The following is a 20,304-nucleotide window of genomic DNA, read 5'->3' as shown; positions in this document are numbered from 1 at the left end:
TATTTTGAAAAGTGAAAAAAATTACCGTCTTCCGTTCTTCTTCCGCATTTCGCCGGCCGGCCTGACGTCATCTCCTACCACTTCACAGCCAATGTACAAGGCGTCGGTTTTTATTTTTAAATATCAGACTACAGAGTGAGAGTTATTAGTTTATTGTAGTTATCAGTATAATATCTTTAACGAATATTTTTTAAACGAAGCGAAACGCTCCGTGTTCATTCTCTTTGCTGTAAGCTGCAGCAAAAGTTTCATCACTTAGGGGAGGAGCCGTGTCCGTCTGTGTTCAGAGCACTGCTGTGATAAATGAAGGAATCAAAGCTTAAAGAAGAAGAAGGTGAACAAGAATTAACAGAAGACAGGGGCTGGTTAGCACGCAGGACAACATATACCGGGACTTCAGGAGGTTAAGTAAGAAGAAACATCTTAATATGCATGGAGCAGGAGGTTTATTTATATTTTGACTGTGCACGTGGATGCAAGCAATCAGGTTTCATGTTGCTATGCAAGAAGACGTCTTAGGTGGATGGAAAAAGTTGATGTATTTGTCCTACTGGTGTTTCTGTCTCTATTAAAGACCATAAAAATGACCATGCTGCTGCTGAGGCTCACCCTGTGTTCAAAGATCCCCCCGGATTCACCAAGACACTTAAGCCAGCTGCTCTCCAGAAAACTGACACAAGGCAAGTAATCCAGTGCTTTATGTGCCTTAACCAAATTTCCCCTTGTGGGACAGTTAAAGGAATAGATTATTCTATGTGTTAAGATAATATTGTGGCAGTCTGGGCTGTATCAAAAAAGTTATTTCTGGTATTTGCCCCCCAAAAAAACCAAAACAAATTTAAACTTGTGTCTTGATGGCCTGTAATCTGTCAAACATATGTGAAACATATTTATCTCTAATGAATGATGAAAAGCATTTTGAGCCAGAAAGAACATTTTTGTCTCAATATAGAAGCCTCAAATGGTTTTTGGCAAAGTCACTTTTATATATCCTTTATTTTTGGAGGGTAAAATGTGTAAATTGACATATAAAATGTATTTTTTCAATGGAAATCCGTCCATGAAAACAGGGCAAATGACATCAGATATACCATCACAGTGCTATAAAGATATTTTAAGTGACCAAAAAGGACTGTATTGATTATAATGTAGGTACAATAACACAGAGTCATGGAAAAAAAACTTGTATAACAAATAGTTTTCCTCGTTTTATTTATAACCCCTCTGTAAAACCTGTTGACTGTCTGTTTACCAATATAAGCAAAGCTGTTACACATAGAAAACACACAGAAACATTAAAAATCTCTTTTTGGCAGTCGAACACCAGCAAGTAAATGTAATATGTCAATTGCTTTATTAATCACAGGACAGAAACTTTTTGATATGTGGTAAATCACTTCAAAATAATAATTCTTCATGCAAATCTTTTTTCCCAGAGGACTGTCTAAGAATTGGTTATGAAAACAGACATTTTAAAGACAATAACTATATATTGTGACTGTTGTTTCGGTTAATCATCACACATATAGACCAGCGATTGATCCAGAATTAAACAAATAATCACAAATGAAATGATAATTAAAGTGATCTTAGCAAGCTAAAAAGTTTTTATAGTGTATTGGTCACATGCTCAAACATTAAACGATTTGATTTTGTAGGTCAGGGCAGTTTCTGACCTGCTCTACTCTGTAAAAGATGTCACCGACTGCTCTCTTTCTCCTTGTTTTTTTCCCCCTCCTTTTTCTTTCTTTTCTTTTTTTTTTTTTTGGTGCGCTCTCTCTGTCCACAGAGATGTGTAATGTCAGCACAGGCTTTCTCTGAGTGTCCTGCTGATGTGGCAGTTTGCAGGCTGTGATTATCTGTTTCCCAGGTTGCAAATGGATGTGTGGAAGGGCCTCACACTGTTTGCTTCATTCATGTAATCAATGAAACGGAAACCCAGCAAAAAAAAAAAAAATGGTTGTTTGAAGTGGTCAGTTAAAGGAAAAATATTTACCCAGATAGTGTTACATCAGCAAATGTGGAAGGGAGACATTTTTAAACTACAATAAGTAAAGAGATGTACACTCACTTGCCACATATTTGTTACACCGTGCTTGTACTGAGTTGGACTCCTTACCTTCAGATCTGCCTTAATTCTTTGTGGCATAGATAGCATCATGCAATTGCTGCAGATTTGTCCGCTCCACATTCATGATGCCCTTCTGCATGCCTTGGTTGTGACAAATATTTATTTGTATTACTGTTGCCTTCCTTTCAGCTCAAAACTGTCTGGATATTCTGCTCTGATCTCTGACATTAACAGGGGATTTTTTTTTCCCAGGGAACTTGCCACTCACCGGATATTTTCTCTTTTTCTGACCATTCTCTGTCAACTAGATCAGCAGTTTTTGAAATACCCAAACCAGCTCATCCATCGCCAACAACTATGCAACATTGAAAGCCACTTAAATCACCTAATATTCACTTTAAACTCCAGCAGGTCATCATGACCATGTCTACATGCCTAAATGCATTTAGTTGCTGCCATGTGACTGGCTGATTAGGTAACTGCATTTTGCTAGCTGTACCTCGCAAAGTGAATGCTGAGTGAATGTAATCAGGCATTATGAGATCATCTTAGTATTTAGTCTAGTGGGCAGCATCATGAACATTATGTTAGCAGCTGGCTCTTATTAAGCACAGTACTGAAAAGTTAAGTGTGATTAATAAGCAGAAAAATATCTTCCAGGTGGCCAGGGCAGGGCTCATAGCAGCTCCTTCGCACACCGCAGTGAGCTGCGTCAGGCCAAGAGGATCGTAGTTAAGCTCGGCAGTGCCGTCGTTACACGTGGAGATGAGTGTGGCTTGGCTCTTGGGAGGCTGGCCTCGATTGTGGAGCAGGTGAAAAAACAAATAAAATGATGCACTCTATACATTTTACAGATTATTGTGTAGAAAATTCTTGACACGGGGGTAAAAATCAGGTAACACAAGCTTTGACCTAACTGTTTTAAAATTCAGTGACGTGGAAACCAATCTGTGGGTTTTCATGATGTTTCCCATCTACTGATGATGTTTTAATGTCCCTTTTTCCTTTGATTCAACTCATTTTCTATCTCTCTGTAGACACATGTACTGTAGTACTTGCTACAGATAGTACAAAATGGACATTTATCACCAAGTTACAGAATGTATGGGTTCATAATTGGTTAAAACTGAGCTTTAAATCAAAATCATTAGTGAGCCTGAAGAGGAAGAAAATAGCCCCAGCAGTGAAACTAAATGGGTCCGTTGTTGCGCAGGTGGCTATGTTGCAGAATCAAGGCAGGGAGATGATGATTGTCACCAGTGGAGCTGTGGCCTTCGGCAAGCAAAGACTGAGACATGAGATCCTGCTGTCCCAGAGTGTTCGGCAGGCGCTCCACTCTGGACACAGTCAACTCAATGACATGGTGAGAAAAGATGGGAACTTAGGGTATCTCAGAAAATAAAGATGCTGATGTTAGCTGAAAACTTTGCCACTTTGCTGACAAGGTAAGTCAAATCTTCACCAAATGCTTTAGATTTTCTTCAGTGTGAAAATACAATGAAATATCATCCCAATATAATCCCACAATAATTTCTATTATTTTGAAGCTCATTGTTTACAGTTAATTAAAACTTTGTTTATGCTATGGTGCTTTATCAGACAGTTCACTTGAACAAACACGTGCACTTCAGTGCAAATACTATCATATGTTGCACTAGCTTACATTTATTCTTCTTTGTGTATAGAGTGTGTAGGTCACACTTTTCTGTCTAGCTTATAAATTGCACTTGGTCGGTGTGGTGTAATTTGTCTTTGTGTTTGTTTGTGTTTCAGTCTTTGCCGGTGCTGGAGGCCCGAGCCTGTGCTGCAGCTGGACAGAGCGGTCTGATGGCCCTGTATGAAGCCATGTTCACCCAGTACAGCACTTGTACAGCACAGGTGCTTTGCAAAATTCTTGCTTAATTAATTACTACTGCTTAAATTTTCCCCTCACTACATTTTCTGATTTTGTGCCGTCAGGTCCTGGTGACAAATCTGGATTTCCACGATGACCAAAAGAGGCAGAACCTGAACAGCACACTGCGGGAGCTGCTGCACATGAACATCGTGCCAATCATCAACACCAATGATGCTGTGGTGCCCCCTCCGGAGCCCAACAGCGACCTGCAGGGGGTAAATGTGGGTACAGGCAGCATGGGGGCACCGCTGGTTGTAGTGATGGTGGCAGCAGGGGTGGCAGACGGTGTTTATGATTTATTTTTATTTTTTTAACATCCACTATTCATTAACTACAACATTTTCTATCTTACACACACGCATGCACGCTGAAACACCTCTGCCACCCCCACCTTACCTTGTCAGCTCTGCAATCAACCATAAAGGCATGTGTATGCAGGGAGGGGATAGACAGCAGTGCATGTGATCACCGGGCATCCTGTGAGAATAACTTACCTCTTTTTATCAGATTATTTAGCTTCACTTTCTACTGCGTTGTATTTGTATTATTAATATTACTAATTATTGACTTAGGCAGCTAGAAGACTACTACTTATAAGTCAGTGGTATAACTTTAGGTTTTCTTTAATTAACAGAAAACAGTTGTTTTCGGGAAAAAAAACTTTCTAGCAAAATCGATATTTTAATAAAAATAACTACCTATTTTATGTAATTTATCTGCTAAAATTTATGCCGTGGTGAGAAATCTACACTGTATGTATGTCACAACTACAAATCTTACATTGTAACCTGGCGTGCACCTCCCTAGTAATCACAATGTTTGGCCTGTTCAGTGCTTTTTTTCGTTACATTTTCGCTGCAGTTTTTGAATTTATCAGTGAGAAAATAACAATCATTACCTCAGTGTAAGGAATAATAATCTTAGCATCAATGTAAGGACACTAATTTTCTGGTGGGAGATTTCCAAAATCTCTACAAAGATTCATCTCCAATGTCTAAATCAGCTATTAGAGTGGCCACACCTACTTTTGTATCGTTTAACTTTAGGTTGTCCTGAAAGGAGTCAGTGTTAACTTCACAGTTCTGTCCAAATGCAGTCACATCTGATGGGGAAAAAAACAACAAAAAAGGCCAAACCTCAAGCATCAAAAAGCTCTTCACAAGCTTATCTCTGAGTTGATCAGCTCTGTTTAACATTTTCCAGATGTTGCTGCCAACAGTGTTGCAGAGTCATATGTATTAACATATTTGTGTTTCAGTTTATCTGCTTAGTTCTGTCTTTAAAAAATAAGCTCATGGGTTACTCTCTGCTGCCGCTTTTCTGCCTTCAGGAGCTTACATGAGCAATTTTCTGTTTCTGCAGGTGATCAGCATTAAGGACAACGACAGCCTGGCAGCACGGCTAGCTGTAGAGATGAAGGCTGACCTGCTCATCGCACTCTCTGATGTGGAGGGTATGTGTGTCACTGCAACAACACTCTGGGTCAGCTGTTAGGTAACAACACCATCTGTCTGGTCACTTTGCTGACGGGGGGAAAAAACATCCCTCTCAGGGTCAATGGAGAGCCATATGAGAAAGACAAACACACACCTTCTGCCTTCGTGTTTGAAACTAATGCTGATGGAGCTGACACATGGCGTCCATGCACACACAGAATCACGGCTGCAGTCATTCAGCATCATCTGGATGGCTTTTAGAATATTAAATAAAACAAAACTTCAGCAGAGAAGAGTGATCATAGTAAATTATCATATGATTATGCACAATAAAAGGGTACTATCCAGGATTTTCCTTTTAAAGAGGTTGACTTATGCAAAAATAGTACCTTTCAATCATCACATAGGGCTTTCTTATCAACAGAGATCTTGCAGTTTCTTTCTATATCTGTATTATTACGTGTTTGGGATGTTTCTGAGGATATAACCTTTGCTTTGTTGTTGCTAACTAAACTATATTCACCAGCTTTGTTTATGGCTTTAGTAACATTAGCAATAAAATGGATGTGGGAACAATTTAGGCTGATGTGTAAATGCTGGTTATTTTCATCTCAAACAAATAAGTCATATGCTTAATGGTCATATTGTAGGACTATACAACAGCCCCCCTGGAACAGATGATGCCAAGCTCATTGACATCTTCTACCCTGGAGACCAGCAGTCCATCACCTATGGTACAAAGTCTAGAGTTGGGATCGGAGGCATGGAGGCCAAGGTTGGTGAAGTTGCCCATCAAGTCATTACAATAAGGAAAAGTTCAGGTTTTTCCTGTACATTTCTTTTTTTTTTTGCATCAGTTTTCTACAGAAAATTCTTTTACATAAACCTAAATGAGAAATACAAGCGACCAACAAAACTCAGGGCAGATATCACAGACTGGGGGAAAAATCCTTAAAGTATGAGCGGTGATATATAAAATAAGATGAACAACAAGAGGTCAGATTGTGCTTGTTATTACATGTAACGTGTTGGGATGACCCAACTCTCAGATGGTGTCTTCCAATATGATAATGTTTGCATGTCATATTGGACACGATAAAAGATTGTACGTTTGATTGGACTGAGTATTAAAATTAAGTAAATCTTATACAAATTTTTTTTTAAAATCTCTGCTTGGCTGCAGGTCAAAGCTGCCCTTTGGGCCTTGCACGGTGGCACCTCAGTGGTTATTGCAAATGGCACCAACCCCAAAGTAACAGGCCATGTCATCACTGACATTGTGGAAGGCAAGAAAGTAGGAACCTTCTTCTCTGAATTTAAACCTGCCGGTGAGTTTACCTGAGCTGAATAAATTTTTTTTATTGCTGTAAAACTGCATCTGCAGGCTCTGATGTTTAATTCTGTCCTGACTCTCCTTCAGGCCCATCTGTGGAGGAACAGACAGAAATGGCGCGCCGTTTTGGAAGAGCCCTTGCATCTCTGCATCCAGACCAGGTGACACATGTTTTTAGATAAAGGACTCGGGCAATATCTTTTATAAACATTTAAAAATGTAAACAGCTCTTTGGGTGCTTTATCACTTAAAGAGAAAAACTGAATTATTTTGTTTACTTTTCAGAGGAGTGAGATCATCTGCCATCTAGCAGATCTGCTGACTGAAAGGAAGGAAGAGATTTTGGCTGCAAACAAGATGGATATGGACCTGGCTGTCAGTGCAGGTATCAGGACACCACATCAAGTCTGTCTGGTTTTTGAAATATAAACTAGACTTGCAGAGACATTTTCTTTGTTTGATGTTTTATGTTGGTATTGTAGTGCTAGTGCTTTCACATTCTCTTAAAAAAATAAGGATAATAAATTCATGTGCCATGTATGTAACTGATTTCCAGACTTCAGCAGCTTTTGCATGTATGTTGCTACAATAACTTCAACATTGAACCTAAGGGATAACATTCTCATGTGTTGCCACCAGAGGGCGACTTTCCCTTTCTCTACATATGAGTTTTATACCTCACTACCTGCTATCAAAGTGTAACTCTGCTATGCCTTCTTTCTGTAGGCCATTTGCCTCCAGCCATGCTGAAGCGTCTCAGTCTGTCACCGGCCAAACTTAACAGCTTGGCAGTAGGTCTCCGCCAGATAGCCACGGCCGCCCAGGACAGTGTGGGTCGAGTGCTGCGCAGGACCAGAGTGGCTCATAATTTAGAGCTGGAGCAGATTACTGTACCCATCGGGTTGCTTCTGGTCATATTTGAGGCCCGACCCGACTGCTTGCCGCAGGTATTGCTGCAGAAGAACTTAAATCTTAACAAAAACATATAAAACACTTGAACATTGTTGACAAAAATTACATATGGGACAATATCAAGACAAGGCTGATATTTGACCTCTTAATGTCCTTGTATTTCATCACACACATGTATTAGACTGGGATAAAACTAAAATGTTAGAGGTAGGCGCGGAGGGCTATGGGCTAAGCTAAAGCTAACACCACACCGGCTGCCTTTACCCAGTATTTTTCTCGCCAATGTCCGTTCTCTGGCAAACAAAATGATTGATTGATTGATTGAATCTTTATTTTGAACATGTTGAAAAAGTATAAAAAAAAAAAAAATAGAATTAAAAGAGACAAATGAACAAAGCAAACAAAAGGAAAACGAGCAACCACAACTCCAAATAACGTCCATGTTCAAAAAGGAGCAGGAAGAAGCATAAGCTTATTTAATCCCACCCCTTTTCCACTATCTAGTATCAATAGACTACAGAAATACCTCCTTGTAATTACATTATATGTTATGTGTAATTTTTTTTTTTTTTTTTTAATATATACACATATATGTTTCTATCTATCCATACCTACGTATATACACACATACGCACATATACACATTTTCAATAACCCCATTAACACCTGAGGGATACACAACCTACAATTTTATATATATTTTATATATATATATATATATATATATATATATATATATATATATATATATATATATACACCCATACCAACAAACCCGTGCATGCGCACACACATGAAAATATTAGACAAGAACACCCTATCAAATCTCTACCTTTTCCCTGTACCCTGTAAAAACCATATCCTTAAACCGCTTTTTAAACTGCGCCATGCTTGGACATTGCTTCATATCTTTACTTAGTCTGTTCCACAGCTTCACTCCACACACAGAGATGCAAAAACTTTTTAATGTTGTACGGATACGAGGATGTTTTAAATTTAATTCCCCCCCTCAAATTGTATCCCCGTTCCCTTTTAGAAAACATTTTTAGAATATTGTCAGGAAGCAGGTTATTTATTGCTTTATATATAATTTGTGCTGAAAATGAACCAGATCTGTGAATTTTAGAATTTTTGATTTTAAGAATAGTGGATTTGTATGATCTCTGTAACCAGTTTTATGGATTATCCTTATGGCCCTTTTTTGTAATATAAAGATTGATGATAGCGAACATTTGTAAGTATTGCCCCAAACCTCTGCACAGTAATTCAAATACGGTGCAATCAGGGAACAATAGAGAATGTGGAGTGATTTGTGGTCCAGAATGTGTTTTACTTTACTCAAGATTGAGACACTTCTTGAAATTTTGTTATGTATATGATTTATATGAGACTTCCAGTTTAATTTATCATCTATAATCACACCAAGAAACTTATGTTCAAGTACTCTTTCAATTTCCACACCATCTACATGAATCTGCACTTGTGCATTTCTAAGGGAATTCCCAAATAAGATAATTTTAGTTTTACTTAGATTTAGCGATAGTTTGTTCCTGTTAAACCATTTTTTAATTTTGCACATTTCTGAAGTAATTGTATCCAGCAGCTCCTTTAGATTCCCCCCAGAACAAAAAATATTTGTGTCATCTGCAAATAATACTAATTTTAATATATCAGATGCCTTACAAATATCATTTATATAAATAATAAATAATTTAGGACCCAGTACAGAGCCTTGTGGAACACCACAAGCAATGTCCAAGCATGATGAGGAATGGACACCCAGCTTCACAAATTGTTTCCGGTCACTTAAATAATTTTTCACCCATTGCAGTACAACCCCCCTAATCCCATACCGTTCCAGTTTATTAATTAAATATGTCATGATTGATTGTGTCGAATGCTTTCTTGAGATCCAGAAATACTCCAGCTGCATACTGTTTCTGATCTATAGCATTCGTAATCTCCTCAATTGATTCGATTAATGCCAGAGATGTTGATCTTTTTGATCTGAATCCATATTGACTGTCAGAGAGTAATTTATATTTATCTAAGAATTTGTCTAATCGTTTATTAAACAGGTTTTCTAGGATTTTGGAGAATTGTGGTAGTAAAGAAACAGGCCTGTAATTTGTGAAGTGGCGTCTATCCCCGGTTTTATACAGCGGCACAACTTTAGCTATTTTCATTTTGTTTGGCACTTTTCCCGTCTGAAATGATAAGTTGCAAATATATGTTAGAGGTCCTACAATTCCTTCAATGACCTTCTTGACAATTTTCATGTCAATATCATTACAATCAGTGGATGTTTTATATTTACACATGTGTACAATGTCAATTATTTCTTTTTCCTCCACTGATGTGAGGAACATTGAGTTAGGGTTCCTATCAATCAGGTTTTCACTACATTCTACTGATGGCAGTGACTCAGGAATTTGTTCTGCCAGTTTTGGTCCAATATTTACAAAATAATGATTAAAGCTGTTGACCTTATCAGCAGTGTTTTCCATAATATTGCCATTATCGATAAAGTATTGTGGATAACTTTGTTGTCCAGAATTATTTTTAATGATACCGTTTAAAACATCCCATATTCCTTTCATATTATGTTTATTGTTGTTCAATATTTTACTATAATACTCCTTTCTACATACACGTATAATATTGGTCAACTTATTTTTGTATTTTTTATATTTATTTTCAGCTTCTTTTGTTCTTTGTTTTAGGTATTCCCTATAGAGTGTATTTTTCTTTTTACATGCATTTTGTAAACCCTTAGTGAGCCATGGTCTATCTGAATATTTGTGCTTTCTGTTGTATTTTATTGTTGGACAGTTTTTATCGTACAACTCCATGAATATTCTTAAAAATATGCCATATGCAATATCAATATCAGCTTCTTTGTACACCTTGTCCCAGTCCTGATTTAATAGATCGTTCTTAAATGCAGTCATAGTTTCTTCTGTCCTTACACGTCTGTATCTCAGTTGTTCTTCATGCTGATTTCATGCTGGATGAGATACGGCTCTCCATCACTAACAACAGACGGATTATGGACTCAAATGTCATGTTTTTCACCGAAACATGGCTGAACAACAGCTGCCCGGACAATGCTATCGAGTTAGCAGGACGCCACACACACCGAGCCGACAGGCTAGCAGATGACTCTGGCAAGACCAGAGGTGGAGGTTTGTGCATTTATATTAACAATGCTTGGTGCATGAACTCCACTACTACTGAGAGTCACTGCTCACCTAATGCGGAGTTTTTAATGGTCAAATGCAGACCTTATTATCTCCCCAGAGAATTCACTTCGATCATACTCACTGCCGTGTATATACCCCCCGACGCTAATGCTAGGTTGGCCATGAAAGAACTTTCTGCAGCCATTAACAAACACCAGAATAAACACCCCGAGGCTGCTTTTATTGTTGCTGGCGACTTCAACCACACCAATTTAAAGACAGTCCTCCCCAGATTCCACAAACATGTCTCCTGCCACACCAGAGGAGACAAGACTTTAGACCATGTGTATTCCAACCTGGCTGGAGCCTACAAAGCCACACCCCTCCCCCACATTGGACAATCGGACCATCTCTCCCTGTTCCTCACACCACGGTATTCACCACTCATCCAACGTGTGAAACCTGTTGTGAGGACAATTAAAGTGTGGCCAGAGGGGACAGACGCAGTGCTCCAGGACAGATTTAAAAACACAGACTGGAATATGTTCACCCACACAGACCTGGACCAGTACGCCTCATCTGTACTGGATTACATCTCCAAAACCACAGACAGTGTCACCACCCAGAAACGGATCACCATGTACCCCAACCAGAAGCCTTGGATGAACCGGGATGTTCGTCTCCTCCTGAAGGCCCGCAACACTGCCTTTAGGTCAGGAGATGCACACGCCTACAGTACAGCCAGGGCTAATCTAAAGAAGGGCATCAAAAAAGCCAAACACCATTACAAAAAGAAGGTAGAAGAACACTTCTCCAACTCCAACCCCCGACGCATGTGGCAAGGACTCCAGACCATCACAGACTACAGGACCACCAAACCCTCCCCCGCATCCTCTGATGTCTCCTTCCTCAACGAGCTCAACAACTTTTATGCTCGTTTTGAGCGAGGGAACCCCACAACCACAACCAAAGCAGACATGACGCCAGACCACCAACCTATGACTCTCTCCCCCACCGATGTAGGAGCGGTGCTGAGCAGGATCAATGTCCACAAGGCTGCAGGCCCTGATGGCATCCCCGGGCGTGTTCTCAGAGCGTGTTCTGGGGAGCTTGCAGGAGTGCTCACAGACATATTCAATCTGTCCTTGGCCCACGCTGTGGTACCGGCCTGCTTCAAATCCACCTCCATCGTCCCGATACCCAAAAACTCCAACCCATCTTGCCTCAATGATTACCGCCCAGTAGCACTCACCCCCATCATCACTAAGTGCTTAGAGCGACTGGTCCTAGCACACTTCAAATCCTGTCTCCCCCCCACCCTGGACCCCCACCAATTCGCATACCGCCGGAACAGGAGCACAGAGGATGCAGTCTCCATCGCAATGCACTCTGTCCTCTCACACCTGGACAACAACAACACCTACGCCAGAATGCTGTTTATAGACTTCAGTTCAGCATTCAATACAATCCACCCCTCACAACTCATCAGGAAACTGACAGACCTGGGTATCAGTTCCCTCATCTGCAAATGGTTACTGGACTTCCTGACCAACCGCCCCCAACATGTCCGGCTGGATAACCGCTGCTCATCTACCATCACAATGAACACCGGTGTACCACAAGGCTGTGTGATGAGCCCTTTCCTCTACTCCCTCTTCACCCACGACTGCAGACCTGCTGATGGTTCCAACACCATCATTAAGTTTGCAGATGACACCACGGTGATTGGCCTCATCAGTGACAACGATGAGGCCGCCTACAGGGAGGAGGTGGATCGTCTGGCTGAGTGGTGCGACAGAAACAACCTGCTGCTTAACACCGAGAAGACCAAGGAGCTCATCGTGGACTACAGGAGGAATGCTGACCCACATCCACCCATCCACATTAAGGGGACGGCTGTGGAGCGTGTGAGCAGCTTCAAGTTCCTGGGAGTCCACATCTCCGAGGATCTCACCTGGACGACCAACTGCTCCAAGCTGGTCAAGAAGGCTCACCAGCGCCTCTTCTTCTTGAGGACTCTGAGGAAGAACCACCTGTCCTCAGACATCCTGGTGAACTTCTATCGCTGCACCATCGAGAGCATCCTGACCAACTGTATAACAGTCTGGTACGGGAACTGCTCTGCCGGAAGGCGTTGCAGAGGGTCGTGAAAACTGCCCAGCGCATCGCCGGAGCACCACTTCCTGCCATAAAAGACATCTACAGGAAGCGGTGTCTGAAAAGGGCTGGGAAAATCATCAAAGACCCCAGTCACCCATCACATGGACTCTTCACCCTCCTGCCCTCTGGGAGGCGCTACAGGAGCCTCCGGACTAAGACCACCAGGTACCGGAACAGCTTCTTCCCCACAGCTGTCAGACTCCTGAACTCTGCCTCCTGACATCTGACCCACGTTAAACTCATGGACTGAACATACACACACCCACAATGGACAACTGTACCCTCAAACACAATAATAACATGGACTGAACCACCACTCACAACCACTAGCACTTTATATAGCCTCTGTAGAAACTATCTACACCCTCACTTATCTTAACTGCACTACTGTATAGCTCTGTGTAAATAATCATTCTGTACATTCGATAATCTTTAATCCTACAACTGTTTACAACTTGCATAGTTCCCATTTCTGTATAGCTGTATATCTCAGATTCTGTAAAGTTATTTATTTCATATTCTGTATAGTTTTTCATATTTATATCCTGTTCATATCCTGTACATAGCTTGTACTCACTACAGCCTGTACATACTTATAGTTATAGAATATTCACAACATACTTCATACCGTGTACATTATAACATACCATAATAGACCCATTTCTGTAATATACTCACATATCTATATTATTGCTAATATATATTGTAATATATCTATATCACTAAAGCACTTCTGGATGGATGCAAACTGCATTTCGTTGCCCTGTACCTGTGCATGTGCAATGACAATAAAGTTGAATTCTATTCTATTCTATTCTATTAATGGATATGTGGGGAAGTTACTATGAATAGGAGATTAGCATGAATAAATAATAACACCTTGTATTTCTGCAGAACTTACCATAACACATCCTGTGCTTTATATGCTTAGCTAACTTTTTGGTTTCCATTTTTATAAATGTACTTTGTCACTTTCTCGGAACACCTGTAATAACTAGGTATCAACACTGGCAATAGCCAGTGGCAATGCCCTCCTGCTGAAAGGAGGAAAAGAGGCAGCCAACACCAACCATGTCCTCCACCAGCTCACCCAGGAAGCTCTTTCCATGCATGGAGTCAAGGAGGCTGTGCAGATGGTAAAACTGATTTCCTACATATTTATTAAAAAGCAGTGAGAACCTTGTGTCATCTTTATAGCACTTTACAGCACACTCTTCTATCTGATGTGATTCACAAACCCGTATTTCTTCCCAGGTGAGCACCCGTGAGGAAGTGGAGGATCTGTGCCGACTGGATAAGATGATAGACTTGATCGTCCCCCGAGGTTCATCCCAGCTGGTGCGGGACATTCAGCGAGCGGCCAAGGGCATTCCTGTGCTGGGTCACAGCGAGGGAATCTGTCACGTCTATGTGGACTCAGAAGCCAGCATTGACAAAGTCATAAAAATCGGTCAGTTAGAACAGTTCCCCCCCCATATAAATGCCTGTCAGTCATAACATGCCAGCGACTGACTAATGCTTTCCTCTTCTAGTGAGAGACTCCAAGTGTGACTATCCAGCTGCATGTAACGCTATGGAAACTCTGCTGATTCACCGGGACATCCTCAGGACCCCTATGTTCGACCAAATTATCGACATGCTCCGCACTGAACGGGTAAAATGCCAAATACACGCATTGATAAATTAAGGAAACCTGCGGCTGACTTTCAATGTTACTCGTTTTTAGATACATCACTAGTCATCCAACAAAATGAAAAAGTTTTTTGTCATAATATATTAAAGTTAGAAATAATTTATTTCTGTCTGATGAGACTAGGTGAAGATTCACGCAGGCCCTCGGTTTGCCTCCTACCTGACATTCAGCCCCTCAGAGGCAAAGTCTATGCGGACAGAGTATGGTGAGCTGGAGTGCTGCATGGAGGTGGTGGACAGCATGCAGGAGGCCGTAGAGCACATACATAAGTATGGCAGCTTTCACACAGACGTTATAATCACGGAAAATGGTAGGTGATGCAATATCTCGCTGTTAGTACTTTGTTCTTGCCTAGTCTCTTTCTCTCTCCCTCTTTTTAAATACATTCTACCAATTTGCTTTTTAATTCCTTTGCCTTGTAGTTTCACAATTCCTGTCACATCTTACCTCACCATGACTGAGTAGCACCTGTCAGTTTGGTCAGTTGAGTGCACATCCTCCCTTTGTGACTCTAGATTGTGGACGGAGCCCATTTAAAATGTAGAGCAGCTGATTAACAGTTTAAAAGACTTCTCATAACTTTGAAACATGCTCAGACACACTTCTGTCTTTGAAGTGAGCCGTCATGCTGTGTGTCCTTAACTCATCTTGAAAGAAGCTATCCTGTGCAGTTTCCAGTGTGTTCTCTCACTTTAAGGCTGTGGTCATTACCATGTGGACAAAACTGATGTCTCATATATTTTACAATTTTCTATTCACATGTGGACACTATTTAGTATCGTTTGAATGGTGGGAGCTTAGTTTTTCAGTAAGGCAAAGAAACTCAGGTTCACGTTCCTTTGAAAATATAAATATTAAAAATATTATGTGCTTTTATTCTGGCAGTCAGAATTAACTTTTAAAAAATAAAGCAAAGTGTTTACTGGTAAGATTTCCACCTTGAGGATGATCTCACATGCAGTAGAGGATGTGTTGCTGCCATCTAGTGACTACAGAAGGAACCTCAGTGAATTCCAGACTAATCAGTTTGTATCAAAGTCGGATATTATCAGAGAAGAAGATTGATAAAAATGGTGAATACGCTGTCTTCATTAACCTGCTTGTAGATATATTTTTGGATGGATGTGCACGGTTCACGTGAATTTCAAAGATTATGTCAGGGGACATATCTTTGTTTTCAGGAAAGCCTTAAAATCAGGGATGGGGGAACTCCAGGCCTCAAGGGCTGGTGTCCTGCAGGTTTTAGATGTGTCCTAGATCCAACACAGCTGATTTAAATGGCTAAATTACCTCCTCAACATGTCTTGAAGTTCTCCAGCGGACTGGCAATGAAGTAATCATTTGATTCAGGTGTGCTGACACAAGGTGATATTTAAAACCTGCAGGACACCTTGAGCCCTGGAGTTCTCCACCCCTGCTTTAAATGATAGTTTTAGGTTTTATATAAGCTTTCAGTCTCATTCAGTGCATTAATGTGTCAGTTTAGCGCAGTTTCTATTCTCATTTCTTTAAATTAAGCCCCAAAAGTGTTTACAGACACAATAGCACTAATGAGATGTTTTGTTCTGTCAGAGGACACAGCAGAGAAGTTTCTTCAGCAGCTGGACAGCGCCTGTGTTTTCTGGAACGCTAGTTCACGTTTTGCAGATGGCTACCGCTTTGGACTGGGTATGTGGTGGTCTTGTGTTGACATCCTCTGTGTTGTTTTCTCTAAACCTGCCTGAATATTTTTACTCATATTTCACTGATATGTTCTCTTCATGTAGTCCTCATTATTTGCACTCTTTCTGTACTTTTCTCTAGGAGCAGAGGTAGGTATCAGCACGGCTCGTATACATGCCCGAGGCCCTGTAGGCCTGGAGGGCCTGCTCACAACCAAGTGGGTCCTGAGAGGTGATGGACACACAGTAGCCGACTTCTCGGAGCATGGTACCATGAAGTACCTGCATGAAAACCTGCCTGCTGGGCAGCCTTTAGCTGGACAGAGAGACAGCAACTAGGCCAGAGAGTCTGACAGCATTCCTTTGGCCTTATTATTATTTTCTCAAGATGATGGTTGACTGTTTTCACTATCTTCAACTTTTGAAGCACATAGCTGCTCAAAACAGCAATGGTTCATTTTATTACTACATTTAAAAAGAGGTTCCTATTTAAGGACTAAGAGTCTGAAAATATTCTACCTCAGCTTAGGTTGGGTAAGTCAATAAGCCCCAATATTAAACTATGCAAAAACCCCAAACGGTGTTTAAACCATGCAAAAAAAAATACTTCACACAGATTGAGATTCGTCATTATTTTCTCATTTGAATTTGCACTGGGAAAACTAATTTTAGTAATGGTATCTTTTAATTAAATTACTTTATTTATTTTTTTAAAGATTTTGGTAGAAAACGATATTAAAACTGTTCATTTATTTACACATCTATTTAATAACTTCAAATTCCTTGCTTGATGTCATTTCTTTTTCCTTTATTTCCTGGTAATATCTCACTTTAATAATGGTTGTCTGACTATTCTCCCACTTTAACCTCCTAGGACCTGGCGTCCACATATGTGGACATCACATTTTGGGTTATTTAGACCAAAATACTCAATTTTGCTCTACATGGGCCTGATATCCACTTACGAGGACATTATACTGCTACTGTTATATCAAAATTTTAAATGAATATCCTCATATGTGGCTCTTATTTTTCTTAAAAACAAAAATAAGGTAAAAAAAAAAAATCTGGTAATTCTTTGTTTTTACATTCATCGGGCCCCAATATGCCCAAATATCAAAGAGAAATTAAAAATGCATGACGTGGAAGAGTTCGGGTCTTAGGAGGTTAAGCTGACAGGTCATATGGTCCCTGTCTCTCTATATGAAAAGTGTGGCTGTATGCTGATTACAGATAACTAGCATGCATCTGTCTGCAGTGACTCTGATTAGCTAACATATGTCTGGTACCAAGAAGCCAGAGCCCCTGTTTAATTACTCTGACAGTAACTGTGCAAACTAAGAATCTTTCTAAGCACACATTAGTAATGGACTCTAAGTACCTTCACAGTTACACATTACTCTAATAACCTATAAAAAACACTTCATTGCTATAATTGATATATCAAAAAGAACCTCTAGCAGTGTGTTTTAAACAATCACAGAACATGATTTTTCAGTTTGATCAAAAATATCCAAAAATATTTATAACAAAATGCACTTGTTTATCATTAGAAGTTATCCCAACTTTATTATGTGTGGTCATGGATACACATTGCTAATGGCTTCTCTCTAGCCACTACAGTATTACTATGGTAAAATGATCATTTAATTTAAATTTACATTTAATATTGTAACCTCTCAGTGACTAAGGGCTCAGTGGATTACATCGGTTCATTACCCACGAGGTTCACACTGACTGTACTGTAAGTGCTTTCTTTGTTCAAACAATATTTGTACCCCCCGCTTTAATTCTGGGATGAACTTTCTGTATGTTTCTGATATATTGTCTTTTGAAAATACCCGTGACATTATCAGACATGCAGCTTGTAAATGTATTTGTAAAATCTTACCTAATAGGATTAAAAATATGCAATTCTAGGACATCAGAAAATGAGATTTTCTCTGCAATAATGACACTTAAATACACTCCAATTTACATGCATCCATATATTCCCATATTTTTTTATTTATTTGATTATTTTTGCATGTTGTGTTCATTTTTCCATGCTTTGTTGCTTTCCTGCTTGTTCCTTTTGGCGCCCAAAGCTTCTGTCAGAGCGGGAATCGTAATTGACAAGCTGCCTCCTTCAAGCTGGAGGGGAGAATGCGACTGCCTTTAAATTAAGCTTTGTAACATTCCAGCCTCTGAGCTGCTATCAGATGTCTTGCAATGCACACTTAAGGATTAGTTCGGGTTATTTAATAGCAGTATTGTGGAATAAAAAGTTGAAAAAGAATATTTGGATATTTTTCTTTCTTTTGTCTTTTTTCTTTTTTTTTTGGCAGATGAAATGTTGAGCATTTTCACATGTATGTTCATCTCTGTCCTGGCACTAGTCTTTCTACTTTCACAAAGAACACAAATTAATGGGGAAAAAAGTCATACTGATCTGAAAAACAGATGTCTAAAAAGGCCCTTTTTAAAGTTGCCCATAGGGGAATTCGCATTGCTGGAAGTGGGGCAAGTAACATGGAAGACAATACTATAGAGGTTTAATTATCCAGCCATCAGAAATGAAAAGGGAGAAAAGGAGAACTGAGACTAATAATGGAATCACAGTCTTATGTTCTGGGTTTCTCGGTTTCTTCTTTTTTCCTTTTTTCTTTTCTATCATCTAAAGAATTCATTCTCCAAAACGCACTACTTACCCTTCAATCAGCTTCCCATCATCAAGTCCAAAGGGTTCAGAGATGAAGAGGGAGACAAAACTCGGATCTCACTCTTTTTTCCTTTTTATGTGTGGAGCGATTGAAAATATCATCTAAATGACTGGAGGTAGAGAAGGAACAATCTAGGGGCATTCAGTATTGCTTCTTTGATACATAATGTTTGATAGAATTGTATTTTACCATCTCTTAAGTGTAAAGAGTTGTTTGTTACAGTAGCTATTGAAGTGCAGGTGTGTGCATCTAGTTCACGTAGTAACAGGAGTTTTCTACGTAACGGAACACTGAGGAGTGTTTCTGTTATGAACCAGGGAGGTTACTAACTGAAACTGCTATTTTAAATATAATTTCCATTTTGCATTGACATAAACCTTTGCAGGACCAGTTTACCCTTCCTGGGACAGGGTTAACATGGGAGAGATGTCTGGTTGCTGGGCCTTAGCCTGAAGCAGCTACATGGGTCTGCCCTCCTGTGGGCCCACTACCTACAGGAGCTGTAGGGGTTCAGTACTATATGGATTGTGACGCATGCAATGTTACTTCACTGGTGCAGTACGTGAGGTTGAGGGATATTAATTCAATATTAATCCAATATTGGCTCAACGCACAATTTAGGCTCTGGAATCAGTTTTGTGGAGAGGAGTTGGACTTGCTCCAAGCGTAATGCGACTGGCAGAGTATACTTGTATCCCCCCAATTTGGTGCCAGCACGTTAAGATATTTTCCAGTGGACAAGATGGTTGCTTCCCTGTACCTTCAGGTCAGAGGACTGGTCCTGATTGTTTTTCTTGTGTACCTGCCAAATGACAGTTCAGAGTACCCAGCTTTGGTGGGGTGTCAGAGTGTTTAATGTGGGGATTTCGTTGTCTTGCTGATTGACTTCAGGGTATGATTGGGAGTTACTGCCTTCCATTACTGATCAAGCATAAGATGTCAATTAGTGCACATTGCAGCAAGACACGCTAAGGTGCAAGTCAGTAATCGAGTTTTGTGATCGTGTCATCAGGAGCTGCAGCTGCAAGATAACTGGTGCCAATTGTAGCAGTAATCCCAGTCACACTGGAAGTCAAAGGAGCTGTCAGGCTGTAGAAAGGGTCTGATTGGGTTGGTCAGCCTAACTGTGTAGGTTACATCGTAGATTCTGCAAAGATTCACCCAAGGAGTTTAAATCAGGCAGTAGGGTGCCCAGAGGGTTTGCAGTTATAACATACCTACGGTTTAGATTTCCCACTGAAGCATAAATCTCTAGTT

The 20,304-nt window shown here is 40.2% G+C and overlaps 1 protein-coding gene across 2 annotated transcripts; it reads left to right on the top strand.

Moving 5' to 3' along the window:
- Nucleotides 1-39: 39 nt before the first annotated feature.
- aldh18a1 (aldehyde dehydrogenase 18 family, member A1) lies at nucleotides 40-18,623 on the top strand. Of its 2 annotated transcripts, none has more exons than XM_082545230.1 (18): nucleotides 40-408; nucleotides 575-680; nucleotides 2,732-2,883; nucleotides 3,285-3,434; nucleotides 3,845-3,949; nucleotides 4,031-4,183; nucleotides 5,331-5,421; nucleotides 6,055-6,179; nucleotides 6,588-6,732; nucleotides 6,825-6,898; nucleotides 7,023-7,122; nucleotides 7,464-7,684; nucleotides 13,990-14,127; nucleotides 14,246-14,441; nucleotides 14,524-14,645; nucleotides 14,808-14,994; nucleotides 16,257-16,352; nucleotides 16,488-18,623. In XM_082545230.1, exons 2-18 carry the CDS (start codon nucleotides 584-586, stop codon nucleotides 16,682-16,684), a joined length of 2,349 nt encoding a protein of 782 aa, XP_082401356.1. In that variant the 5' UTR covers nucleotides 40-408; nucleotides 575-583; the 3' UTR covers nucleotides 16,685-18,623. The 2 variants fall into 2 exon arrangements, with proteins under 2 accessions (XP_082401356.1, XP_082401355.1); XM_082545229.1 differs by having other exon boundaries at nucleotides 4,031-4,189.
- The last annotated feature ends 1,681 nt before the right edge of the window (nucleotides 18,624-20,304 follow it).

This window comes from Aulonocara stuartgranti (assembly GCF_965226115.1).
Source record: "Aulonocara stuartgranti genome assembly, chromosome: 8".
Lineage (NCBI taxonomy): Eukaryota > Metazoa > Chordata > Actinopteri > Cichliformes > Cichlidae > Aulonocara > Aulonocara stuartgranti.
The sequence above is the reverse complement of the archived record's forward strand: the minus strand, read 5'-3'. Positions and strand labels throughout refer to the sequence as shown.

Bases quoted from the DNA above. Each gene is read 5' to 3' on its own strand.
- aldh18a1 (XM_082545229.1), top strand. From the start codon at position 584: ATGACCATGCTGCTGCTGAGGCTCACCCTGTGTTCAAAGATCCCCCCG. The intron at 4,190-5,330 runs GTGGGTACAGGC...CTGTTTCTGCAG, and splicing joins GCGACCTGCAGGGGGTAAAT to GTGATCAGCATTAAGGACAA. The intron at 6,899-7,022 runs GTGACACATGTT...TTTACTTTTCAG, and splicing joins CATCTCTGCATCCAGACCAG to AGGAGTGAGATCATCTGCCA.